This window comes from Dioscorea cayenensis, chromosome 12 (assembly GCF_009730915.1).
Source record: "Dioscorea cayenensis subsp. rotundata cultivar TDr96_F1 chromosome 12, TDr96_F1_v2_PseudoChromosome.rev07_lg8_w22 25.fasta, whole genome shotgun sequence".
Lineage (NCBI taxonomy): Eukaryota > Viridiplantae > Streptophyta > Magnoliopsida > Dioscoreales > Dioscoreaceae > Dioscorea > Dioscorea cayenensis.
In genome coordinates this window covers 3,372,643-3,385,302 of record NC_052482.1, presented here as the reverse complement: position 1 = coordinate 3,385,302, position 12,660 = coordinate 3,372,643, and the positions used below count along the sequence as shown (strand labels likewise).

Sequence of the window (12,660 nt, the reverse complement as noted above, 5' to 3'; positions counted from 1 at the left end):
CAAAACATCAACAGCCTCCATCTCACCGGATCGCCGAATCTTTGTCATCCATCTCCGTGTCACCAAATTTTTGAGGTATGTAGAATTGCCAAACTGGATTTCTCTTTGTCCTTTCCATCTATCCCCCAATATCTTGTTTTCTTTCTAAAATTTAGGGTTCCCGTTTTGTCTTGGTTTTTGGGGAAAATGGTGCTGATTGAGTGTGAGTTGGGTGTTTTTCATGTGAGAAGGTTGCAGGAGATGAGGTTTTGGAGGCATTTGTTATTACCAGTGATGTTGATAATGTATCTTTGACCTAATTGCTTGTTACTTTGATAACGATGTGTGATTCTTCTTGTTTTGAAAATTCGATTTTTTTATTTTTATTTTTTGTATTTCTGGTTTGCTTTGTTTTTTTTTTTGTGTGTGTTCTTTCTAGTTTATTAATGTTGACTTACTGTGTTTAGTTTTAAGTAATTTAGTGATTTTTTTCTGCAATTTTCCCCTTTTTCTTTTGCCAAAAGCCATTTGCAACTTCACATCTACTGAGGTAGTTGTATGTTCTTCATTACATTTATGAAAAATATCTATAAGTAGTAGTCTGAATTTTGATGTTTCTTTTCTTCTATTTTCATGAGTGAGTTTAAGCTTGTGAGTATTTTTGTGGTGTATTTATTGTAGTATTATAGCACTTCTTTATTTTTGTCTTGGCCTGCAACTGAATTCAGTTTGTATAGAGAATGTCATGCATAACTTTGCTTCTCTTCTAGATCAAGATTGTTCTTTTTTTTTTTTTGTTGGTTTTGCTTAAGTTTCAGGCTTCTTCTAAGGTGTGCCACTTTTTCTTCTTTGAAACATGTTAACTAGATTGTGGTTTATTTTAGATATTTGTTTGAACTTCAAAGACTTTTTAGCAACCACATTAAACATGTTAACAGGCTTCTTCTAAGTTTTATTTATTTGTTTATTATTTTATTTATTTATTTTTTTGGTTGGGGGATAATTCAATTTAAGCAAAATATGGAATAATTACCCAATTATTAATTTTAAAATTTATTACAAAAATAATTTGTGTAATTTAATCACTATTTCTTAAAAGGCCAAATGAATTGTTATATATGTATCTTTCTCTGAATGAATTGTTATTTTTATTTAATACCAATAAATGGAAAAGAAGAAGAAAAAAAAATAAAGAAATAGAGTATAAGAATGTGCATTTATTATCAAAAAAATGACATGCTTCGCATTTATTACCCAGAAAATGACATCTATTAATAACCAAGGTCCATGAATTAATCGACTATATATCATCCTTAGCTTTCTATTAAATTGTTTTCATCTGTATTTGTTTATGCTTGTATTAACATTCATGCAATTAATGGCAAGTTTTTTTTTTTTTTTTCTAACTTTTAATGCTTTGAAGTTAGATAACTTTTAAATCATTGAATTGAGTTTTTTTTTCAAATAATTGCTTTTAATATAGATGGATGGTTGGATCTCAAACTCAAAAGCAAGAGTGTATGCCGCCACATTCATGATGATGGTAGTTGTTGTTTGGATTATAAACAAACAATTAGGGATACGTACTACACGTAGACTTGTGGAATCTTCTATGTTTAGAGACTTGACTAGAAAGCGGCACATGGATTGCATTTTAAGGAGCGACAAAGATTATTGTGTTAGCTACCTCAGGATGGATGTTAGACCCTTCATGTATCTTGCATCAATCATGCGTGACAGGCATCTTCTTCGTGATACAAGACATGTGTCCATTGAAGAACAATTAGCTATATTTCTACATGTAATAGGCCACAACACAAAGAATAGAACCATGCGAGTTGAATTTCTATGCTCTGGTGAAACTATCAGTAGGTACTTTAATGATGCTCTACGTGCTGTTTGTAGCATTCGAGATGACTTCGTGCATCCCCCAAGAAGTAGTTGTCATCCAGACATAGAGAACAACTCTAGTTGGTATCCACATTTCAAAGTAAGTAAACATCTCAAAGAAATAGAAATTAGTTTAATTATAAAATTAATATAATTATATTAATTCACGCACAATCATTTAATTATAGGATTGTATCGGGTTATTGGATGGAACACACATAGTAGCATCTGTTCCGCCGGAAGAGTTGCCACGTTTCCGAGGGTGTAAAGGCCCAACCCAGAATGTGCTTGTTGTAGTTGACCCAGACCTTCAGTTTACCTATGTTTTGGAGGATTGGGAAGGTTCTGAGAATGATTTTACTGTTTTTGAAAGATGATATATCGCGTCCCCAGCCTGAGGGTTTGAGGGTTATAGAAGGTATGTTCATTAGATGTTTAAGTATGAAATTATGTAATGCAATGGTCTAAGCTTTGGGTATTTGGTGTAGGGAAATATTATTTGGTAGATGATGGCTACACCACCATAACTGGTTTTATTGCTCCCTATCGTGGAGTTAGGTATCATCTAAAGAAAACATAGTGGCCGTACACCCACTAATCCGAAGGAATTATTCAATTTAAGACACGCATCTTTACGCACAAGGGTTGAACGTGCATTTGGTACACTTAAGAATCTTTTCAAAATTCTTACATCACAACCATTCTTCCCATTCAAAACTCAAGTGAATCTAGTATTGGCGGCTTGCATCTTACATAATTTCATTTTACGTGTTGACCCGAATGATCACATTTTGCAATTGCCTCCTACTAAAACTGAAGACGTGCGAATTGTATCTCAAAACCGACCGCAACGTGAGCAAAGAGAAGAAAATAGGCTTTGGGTTAAATTGAGAGATAAGATTGCTAATGACATGTGGTTACATTATATAGCTTAAAAATGGTGTGATATTGACTACTATGTTTGCTTAAGTATTTTGGTTACATTATAAGCATTTTGTGTTGTTATTTGCATCTCAATGTTTGGAATTATTATTGTTAGTGTTGCTTAAAAATAGTCTGTTATTACTAGCAATTGTAAATAATTTGTTTGGGATTAATTACTTATGAGTAATTTAGTCAGCATCATGTGTTTGGGATTAATATTATTGTCTTAGGTTTTTTCAGTTTACAAAGAGATGGATGACGGCATGACTGGGATTGGTTCCTCATTAGGAGCACGTGCGCGGCGTGGCACTCCAAATAAACGCTGGAAAACCGAATATGATGACTTTCTAATTCCTGTACTTGTGGAACAGGTTAACAAGGGGTTGAAATGTGACAAGACATTCAAGAAGCCAACATTTGTCTATGCTGCTAATGCTGTTAATGCCAAGTTTAAGACTGATTTAACTGTTGAAAATGTTGAAAACCACTACAAAACACTGAAGACAAGATATTCTGAGATCAAAAAAGCAAAGGAGCTGAGTGGCGCCGGATGGAATGATGCAGAAAAGATAATTACCCTATTCGTATTTTATGGATGTTGTTTCTTTGTGTTAGACTATTTGTGTTACCCTATTCGTATTTTCTAATGTTGTAGACTTGTATGCATGTTGTTTCTTTGTGTTAAATTATTCGTATTTTCTAATGTTATATGTATGTTGTTGTTAATGTGGAGATGAACAAATTGTTTGCACATGCTCCCTTTCTCTCCCATTAATTATAAATAAAAGTATTACAAATATTATTTATGTATGTTTGTTGATAATTAATTTATTAACCAAGTTGTGTTGGTTAATTAATTTGTTAACCAATAATTTCATGTATAATATATATATATATATATAACGAAATAAAATTATTTATCTATAATTAATGCAATGCTTTTAATATATATAAATATCAAATTGTATAAAAATAATATAGATAATGCTTTTAATATGTATGAGTATTTAAAAGATAAAATTATTTTTCCATAATAATTACAATTATGTAACTACATGTTATAGGTGATAATCTCACCATCACTTGAAAGTGGTAATTATATACACACTTTCATGTCAACCAAACACATGGAAGTGTTGTAGTTAAACTTCCTAATCATCACTTCTGTGAATCAAACAATGGAAGTGACCAAAAAGCATCTCACTTCAATATTCAACCAAACACCAAAAAGTGACACTTCCATCAAGAAGTGAGATTTCTGTAAAAGTGAGACTTCCAGACTTCTCCACTTGTCTCCCACCTCCATGAACCAAACACCCCCTTAGGTAATAATTGGTTTATCGATAAGTGCTCTTAGAGCAATTAGTCTAGTTCTTATTGCCTCACCAACTAACTAATCATACTCCTCTGCCATTATCACATTCTTATATTTCAAATGACTATGGTGGATATCTCATATCCAAAAACTAAAACTAGCAGTTCACCTTATCAACTTTCAAAACCCAAATAACTCAATCTCTATATTCAAATAGAATGAACAGAGATAGAATCTTGAGAAACTCGACTTAAAAAATTTGGAGGAGTTCAATTAGCAAAATAAAAGAAAAAAAAAAAAATTACCCCAGCCGAAGCCTAAACTCTTCACTTTTAATGTAATCTCAAATAAATCGTGAAACATTTTCTATTAATATATGTATTAAAATGTGTGTGTATATATATATATATATTTTTTTTTTTTAAACTTTTTTTAAAGAAAAGAAAATAAACACTGAAGCATCACTAACCACACACTGAAGCCATGGCCACCACCACCTTCCTCCATTCCCATCCCTTCTCTCGCACCTTCAAACCTCTCCAATGGCGACCCTCTCCTTCTCCATCCTCCTCCGTCCTCACTCCTCTCTCTCTTCCCTCCCTCCTTTCCCCCCATTCTTCTCCTTCTCCCCTTCCCGCCCCAAATCCTCTCTCAAATCCCGCATCTTCACCATCTCCAATTCATCCCCAATCTCAACTTCCCCTCCTCTCCCTTCCTTCCGCTCCAAGCCTCCATCTCAGACCACCGTCCTCGTCGCCGGCGCCACAGGATACATTGGCAAGTTCGTCGTCCGGGAGCTCACCTCCCGGGGCTTCAACGTCATCTCCATCGCTCGCCGCCGAAGCGGCACCCGTGGCCTCAACGGCGCCGATCAAACCCTCAAGCTTCTCTCCGGCTCCACCGTCTGCTTCTCCGAGGTCACTGACCTCGCCGCCCTCAACCTCGCCCTCGATGACCTCTCGCTTTCCTCCATCGACGTCGTCGTCTGCTGCCTCGCTAGTCGCTCCGGCGGCATCAAGGACTCCTGGGCCATCGACTACCAGGCCTCGATAAACACCCTCCTTGCCGGCCGCCGCCTCGGCGCCTCCCACTTCGTCCTTCTCTCCGCCATTTGCGTCCAAAAACCCCTTCTTGAGTTCCAGCGCGCAAAGCTCAAGTTCGAGGCCGAGCTCCAGCGCATGGCCATGGAGTCCCCGGGCTTCACCTACAGCATCGTCCGCCCCACCGCCTTCTTCAAGAGCCTCGGTGGGCAAGTCGAGACGGTGAAGGATGGAAAACCCTATGTCATGTTCGGCGACGGCAAGCTTTGCGCCTGCAAACCCATCAGTGAAGAGGATTTGGCTTCCTTCATTGCCGACTGCGTCATGGATGCTGATAAGGCCTGCAAGATTTTGCCCATTGGGGGTCCTGGGCAGGCATTGACGCCATTGGAGCAAGGGGAGTTGCTTTTCAGGTTGCTTGGCAAAGAGCCAAACTTCTTGAAGGTGCCCATTGGAGTGATGGACTTTGTCATTGGAGTTCTTGAGTTTCTTTCAAAGTTATTCCCTGCATTAGAGGATGCTGCAGAGTATGGTAAGATTGGGAGGTACTATGCTGCCGAGAGTATGCTTGTATTGGATCCGGAGACGGGAGATTATAGTTCGGAGAAGACGCCGAGCTATGGGAAGGATACATTGGAGGAGTTCTTTGAGAGAGTGATCAGAGAAGGCATGGCAGGGCAGGAGTTAGGGGAGCAGACCATCTTCTGAGGATGGAGTTCTTCTTCTTCGAAAGAGGTACTGTGAGTTGTGAATTTGCACTTAGTTCCCAACCATTCATTATTCATGAATCATGATTCTATTGTTGTGGTGCTTATAATTTGATCTTCTGGTGCTAATCTTGAGAGAGTGAATATGAAAGTCGAAATTTTTTATTTGGTATTGCTTCAAATGTGAAATGATTCGTGGAATGAATTCTTTTGTTCTTATTCTTGAGTTGTTGTTTTTTAACTAATGGCATAATTCAAAGATGAGGAATGTGGTGGTCATAACTTGATATTTTTGTGCTAGTTTTGGGAGAGTTAATTTGGAAGTCAGAACCTTTTCTTTGCTATTACTTTAAATGTGAAATGATTCATTTGTTCTTCTTTTGCTTCGCTAAAGTCTGCTATGCAAGAGATATGAGTAGTTATCAACTATAGAATTTCAAAGCATCGATTGTAAGGTGATTCAAATTGTGATTTTTCAATTTTGTAGTGGATGGTTCACATTCACTATGAAAGAAGTTTGTATGAGAATTAGGGATTTGCAGATTCCATTAGTTAGACTTAGAATCATTGGAGAGTGAAAGTTGAAAGGGTTGATTTAATTATAATCAATTACTATAAATAGTGGTGTGCTTTCCCGAAGAAATAAAAATGAGGCCACTGCATAGATCTTCATGCTTGAGGAACTTTTTCCGACCTCTTGCATATCATGCTAGTGATAGCTGAAGGCAATTTAGCTATGTGCTTTTACTGAAATAGTTATGATTTACAAGCTTTGTCCTTGCTTCGAGGTTATGTTTTCTGTCAGAAAAATATGACATGACGTAATGCATGAAAGAATCAATGAATTTTATTTAAAAAAGTTACAGTATTTCATTAGTTTGCACACTTATGTGTCAAATAAATTAAAGACACCTTTAGTTCAGAACCATATGCGTAATGCCCAGTTATTCAGTAAGTTCAAACTCTATGATACTAAATAATATCTGACATGGCATGATTTGCAAGAATCGATGAATGTTTTGCTTTAATTGTTACAGCATTTCACTTGGGTGCCCACTCCAGTGTCAAATAACTTTATGCCAACTTGTAGTTGAGAATTGTAATCATGGTGCCGACTTATTCAATAACTTCAAACTGTATATTATATATTAATGACACTAAACAAACAATATCTGATATATCATGATACTTGAAAAAATCAGTGAATGTTTTGCTCCAAAAGTTACAGTATTTCACTAGGTCAGTACACTCCAGTGTCCCTGTTATTCAGTAGCTTCAAACCTTACACATAAATGATAGTTAACAATGTGTGACATAATATACGATACTTGAAATAATCGATGAATGTTTTGCTAAAAAAAAAAGTTACAGTTTTGCACATTCCGGTGTCAAATAAGTCCAGTACTATTTGTAGTTGAGAATTATACACATGGTCCCTGGTTGTCAAAACTATATACATAAATGTTAATAAAGGCATAACTTGATTTTTGAAAGAATTAACGAATGTTTTGCTCAAAAGTTACAATATTTCACCAGGTTGCACATTCGCATGACTGCAAATTCTTGAAACAGAGAACAAGTTCTTAGTTCTTGTTGCAATCTCTAGGTAAGAATGCAAAGTTGTCTGGTTTTAGGCCAAACAAGCATCTAAAACTATTATACTTTGTTCTATTGACACCTCAAAACACTGATTGATAATTCCTAAACCTTGAACCTAACAGTGTGCTGATGCTGGAGAAAGCAAACCAAGTTTTGAACCATAAATACAAGCTTGGCTTTGCGATCTTAAAAATATAATAATATAATATGAATTAGATTAATGTCATAAAGCACTGAGGTCTTGAATATATTATTGATTTTTCTAAGAGAATAAATGAAGATGCTTATCCTGTATTAGACGTATTATTAGAGTAGCTAATAGTTGACATTGGTAAAGACGAACATGAATGTATAAGCCATGTCCTTTCATCCAATCTGTTTGAGCTTTTGGGTTGAATGAGGTCTAGATGATATGTAGTTGGTTTAATCTAATGTTGTATTATGACATAGTTATAATAATTTAAGCATGTATTGAGGGGTATATGTTATAATTCATCGGGATTGATATTATATAAATGGACTGTGTAAGCTTATCCCGAGGCAGAGGAGGGTTATAAAAGGAAACTGGTTACTTGGATAAAGGGCATGGTTATTCTGAAGGAATGTTGACCTGGCCATGAGGTTAGGAAAAGGGCTCTCAGTGTTCATGCTAGCACTGGTGTGAGCTTGTCATATATCTTTAAATCTTAGTAGTATATGGATTGATTTCCTGTTGAAGTTCTATTGCTATTGTAGTTTGGTGAATGAACTTGAATCTTTTGTTTATGAGAAGATTAATAATCATTTGCAGCTCTGAGAATTATTCTCAATTGAATATAATGGAGCTTGTTTTGGTGGAGAATTATTGTTTAGATCTATAGATCTGTGTTGATATTGGTGAAATATGTTATTTGAGCTTTAGATCTATTACATTGGTGCTTTCGTTGCATTCTCTACTCACTCCCTTCATGGATGAAATGGATAGAATTATTGCACGCCTAGCTCAACAACAATTCTCTGCATCATCTTCTCATTTTGATTAGATATCTCCAATTACTAGTGCATGAGCATTTGAAAACTCGGACAGGTTAGTTGAAGAGACTAACCTCGTTATTGATACCCAATCACTTACCACTATTTCAACATCTATTGAAGATCAACAAGTTTTAAGACCAGTAATAGGATGATGTGCTCATTCTCAAGAATACTGAAAAGGATATTAAAGTCGGAGAACAAGAGAAATCTGCTAGTAATTTGTTTGAATTCGAGGTTGCTAAAGTTGCTTTTGAGTTGTTTAATGTAATAGATTTAAAGCTCAAGTAACAAATCTCACCAATATCAATGCAGATTTATAGATCTAAACAATAATTCTCCACCAAAACACGCTCCATTATATTCAATCAATAATAACTCTCAGAGCTGCAAATGATTACTACTCTTATTAGAAAGAAAAGATTCAAGTTCATTCACCAAACCACAATAGTAATAGAACTTTAACATGAAATCAATCCATATATATATATATATACTACCAAGATTCATAAGCAAATACAAGTAATAGATAGATGAAAAGCTCGCACCAGTAGCATGAATACTGAGAAATGTTGGCCTAACCTCACAGCCAGGCCAGCATTTCTCCAGAATAACCATGCCTTTTCTCCAAACAAGAAGTTTTTTTTATAACCCTTCTCTACCTCAGGATAAGCTTACACAGTCTTCTTCCTCTTCTCACCCAGCAGGCCGTGGGAGGCCAGTTACACAGGGCCGTGTCTTTGCGATGACGCAGGAGGACACTGAGGCATCCCACGACGTTGTGGCATGTATCATTTCAGTGCATTCCTGTTATGCTTGTGCTTTGTTTGATCCTGGTGCTACGCATTCGTTTGTGTCATCATCTTTTGCTCGCAAAAATTGTTTGTATGTTGTGGATTTGCCGCATGTTTTATGTGTTGCTACTCCTGTGGGAGCGGTGAGAACCGTTAATCGGTTAGCACATGTATACTCTATTATCATTGAAGGGCGCGAGCTCTTCGCCGATCTGAATCTGATGAAGCTGCTAGACTATGATGTCATTTTCGGCATGGATTGGCTTTCTTCAGTGTTTGCTGTAGTGGACTGTCATAGAAAGAAGATGCACTTCTTTTTTCTTGATCAGGAAGAATTCACCTTCAGTGGCAGTAAGGGGTACGCCTTAGCTCGAGAGATCTCTTCCCTGCAAGCTCAGAAGCTGATTAACAGTGGTTGCATTGGCTTTCTGGCCTCTGTTTCAGAGGCCACTCGCACCAGATATACAGTGGAGGATGTATTGGTTGTCAGTGAGTTTTTTTATGTGTTTCCTGAGGATCTTCCCGGATTACCTCCTGTGAGAGGTAGAGTTTGCTATCGACCTGGCTCCAGACACAACTCCTTTATCCAAGGCACCGTACCGGATGGCACCCGTTGAACTAAAGGAACTGAAGAAGCAACCGGAGGAACTGTTGGAGAAAAGGTTTATTCGACCGAGCATGTCACCTTGGGGAGCCCCAGTTTTGTTTGTCAAAAAGAAGGATGGATCTCTGAGGTTGTGCATCGACTACCGTGAGTTGAACAAGGTGACTGTCAAGAATAAATACCCTCTGCAAAGGATTGATGATCTCTTGGACCAGTTGCAAGGAGCTCAAGTCTTCTCCAAGATTGATCTGCGATCTGGCTATCATCATGTTCGAATCATGGGCGAGGACATCCTGAAGAGTGCTTTCCGTACGCGGTATGGTCACTATGAGTTTCTAGTGATGCCGTTTGGTCTGACGAACGGCCCAGCAGTATTTATGGATTTGATGAACCGGGTGTTTCGGCACTACTTGGATCGATTCGTGGTAAGCAACTGCATGCGAAGCATCTGAGGATTGTATTGTAGACACTGAGACAACTTGAGTTGTATGCCAAATTTTCCAAGTGTGACTTCTAGCTTGATAGTGTGGCTTTCTTGGGGCATGTCATCAGTAAGGATGGAGTTTTTGTGGATCCTAAGAAAGTGGAAGCAGTCGTGGATTGGAAAAGACCGAGTACAGTCAGAGAGATTTGGAGCTTTCTTGGCTTAGCTGGCTACTATCGGAGGTTTGCTCAGGATTTCTCTCGTTTAGCAGCATCGTTGATGAGACTAACCCGGAAGGGTGCCCGTTTCACCTGGACTGAAGCTTGTGAACAGAGTTTCCTGGAATTGAAGCGTAGACTCGTATCTGCACCGATCCTTGCTCTGCCAGAAAGTGGTTGTAGATATGTGATCTACAGTGATGCTTGTAGGACAGGCATGGGGTGTGTTCTGATGCAGAATGGTCGAGTCATTGCCTATGTTTCAAGTCAATTGAAACCTCATGAGGAGAATTACCCCACCCATGATCTGGTGTTAGCAGCAGTCATTTTTGCACTGAAGATCTGGAGGCTTTTTCTGTATGGGGAGCCTTGTGAAGTGTACACAGACCATAAGAGTTTAAAGTACATCTTCACCTAGGAGCTTAACATAAGGCAAAGGCGGTGGTTAGAGCTGATCAAGGATTACGATCTCAGTGTTCACTATCATCCAGGCAAAGGCAATGTGGTGGCTGATGCGCTAAGCAGGAGGTATAATTATGGAACCGCCGCGGATTTGACTGAGCAGAAACCACTTCTAGAGGAGATGATGAGGTTTGAATTGGAGGTTGTTCCGCCAAGTTCTGTGGTTTGTCACGGCCAACATGCACATCAGAACAAATTTACTTGAGGAGGATCGAAAGAGACTCGGATGACGGGATCCTAAGTTGCGAAAATGCATGCTAAACTTGACGATGAGAGTTATCTCGGTTCAAGTGCGTGAGGATGGAATTGTCGGTTGGAGATCGAGTTTGTGTTCCAGATAATCCAGCTTTGAAGAGATATATTTTGGAGGGGCTCGTTATTCAAGCTACATGATCCACACTGGAGGTACAAGATGTCTGAGAGGACTCGAGGAACATTTTTGGTGGAAAAAAACATGAGGCGTGAGATAGCTACTTTAAAGTCAGCCTTTGTCTTACTTGCCAGCTGAGTTAAAGCGAGCATCGAGAGGCCGGCGGGTTATCTTGACCATTCTGGGATACGAGTTGAAGTGGGAACATATCACGATGGATTTTTGTGATTTGGTTTGCCCGTACTCGTGAAAGCATGAGTCTGTGTGGGTGATTGTGGATCGCCTAACTAAGCCAGCACACTTTCTACCTTTGAAACCTGGTTTGGGTTTTGAGAAGCTAGCTGAATTATACCTTAGAGAGATTGTTCGATTGCATGGTATTCCTGTGTCAATCACATCTGATCGTGATTCGTGATTCATTTCAAGGTTCTGGAGGAGTCTGATCGACTTTGGGCGCCGATTGACTTTCGGTACAACTTTTTCATCGCAGGGACGGATGGTCGGTCCCGAGAGGGACCATTCAGATTCTAGAGGACATGCTTCGGCCATGTGTCCTCGACATCTCTGATTCATGGGACCCTTATCTGTCTTTGGCGAAGTTTGCTTACAACAACAGTTTCCAGGCGAGTATTCAGATGGCACCGTACGAGGCTCTCTACGGGCGGAAGTGTCGATCTCCTGTGTGTTGGAGTGATGTGGGAGAGCGGAAGCTGTTGGGTCGAAGATGTTGCGAGTTGCGAGAGAGAAGGTGAGCCCGATCGGGGGATCGATTGAAGGCACTTTCGGGCCCAGAGCGAGAAGAGTTATCGCGAGACAAGCGTCGCTCAGACCTAGAATTTCAGGTTGTCGATTCAGTCTTCTTGAGGATATCTCCGATGAAAGGCGTTGTGAGATTTGGAAAACGCGGGAAGCTCAACACGCGTTACATCGGACCTTTTAAGATTGTGGAGCGAGTTGGAGCTGTTGCTTATCGCTTGGCTTTACCACCAGATCTAGCTCAGGTCCACAATATCTTTCATATCTCTATCTTTGAGAAAGTATCATCGCGGATCCATCGCGATGTCATTCGGTATGAACCGATTGGAGCTTAGGAAGAATGCATCTTATGAAGAGCAATCGCAGTAATTTCACGGCTTACAAAGAGCAACAACGAGGACAGAGGTGATTCCATTGATCAAGGTCGGATGGAGCAACCACTCCCATGATGAAGCCACACAGGGAGCGAGGCGGAGCTTGTGGGATCGCTATCCGGAGTTGTTCCCTGACTCTTGATGCGAGTTTAGAGGACTAAACTCCATTTAGGGGGGGGGGATTGTAATGTCT

At 39.0% G+C, this 12,660-nt stretch overlaps 1 protein-coding gene across 3 annotated transcripts; it reads left to right on the top strand.

Annotated features, from left to right (window-relative positions):
* Positions 1 to 4,591: 4,591 nt before the first annotated feature.
* LOC120273646 (divinyl chlorophyllide a 8-vinyl-reductase, chloroplastic) lies at positions 4,592 to 9,252 on the top strand. 3 transcript variants are annotated; one of them, XM_039280327.1, is made up of 2 exons: positions 4,592 to 5,883; positions 9,173 to 9,252. In XM_039280327.1, exon 1 carries the CDS (start codon positions 4,651 to 4,653, stop codon positions 5,854 to 5,856), a length of 1,206 nt encoding a protein of 401 aa, XP_039136261.1. In that variant the 5' UTR covers positions 4,592 to 4,650; the 3' UTR covers positions 5,857 to 5,883; positions 9,173 to 9,252. The 3 variants fall into 3 exon arrangements, with proteins under 3 accessions (XP_039136261.1, XP_039136259.1, XP_039136260.1); XM_039280325.1 differs by lacking the exon at positions 9,173 to 9,252 and adding an exon at positions 7,984 to 8,597; XM_039280326.1 differs by lacking the exon at positions 9,173 to 9,252 and adding an exon at positions 7,392 to 7,896.
* The last annotated feature ends 3,408 nt before the right edge of the window (positions 9,253 to 12,660 follow it).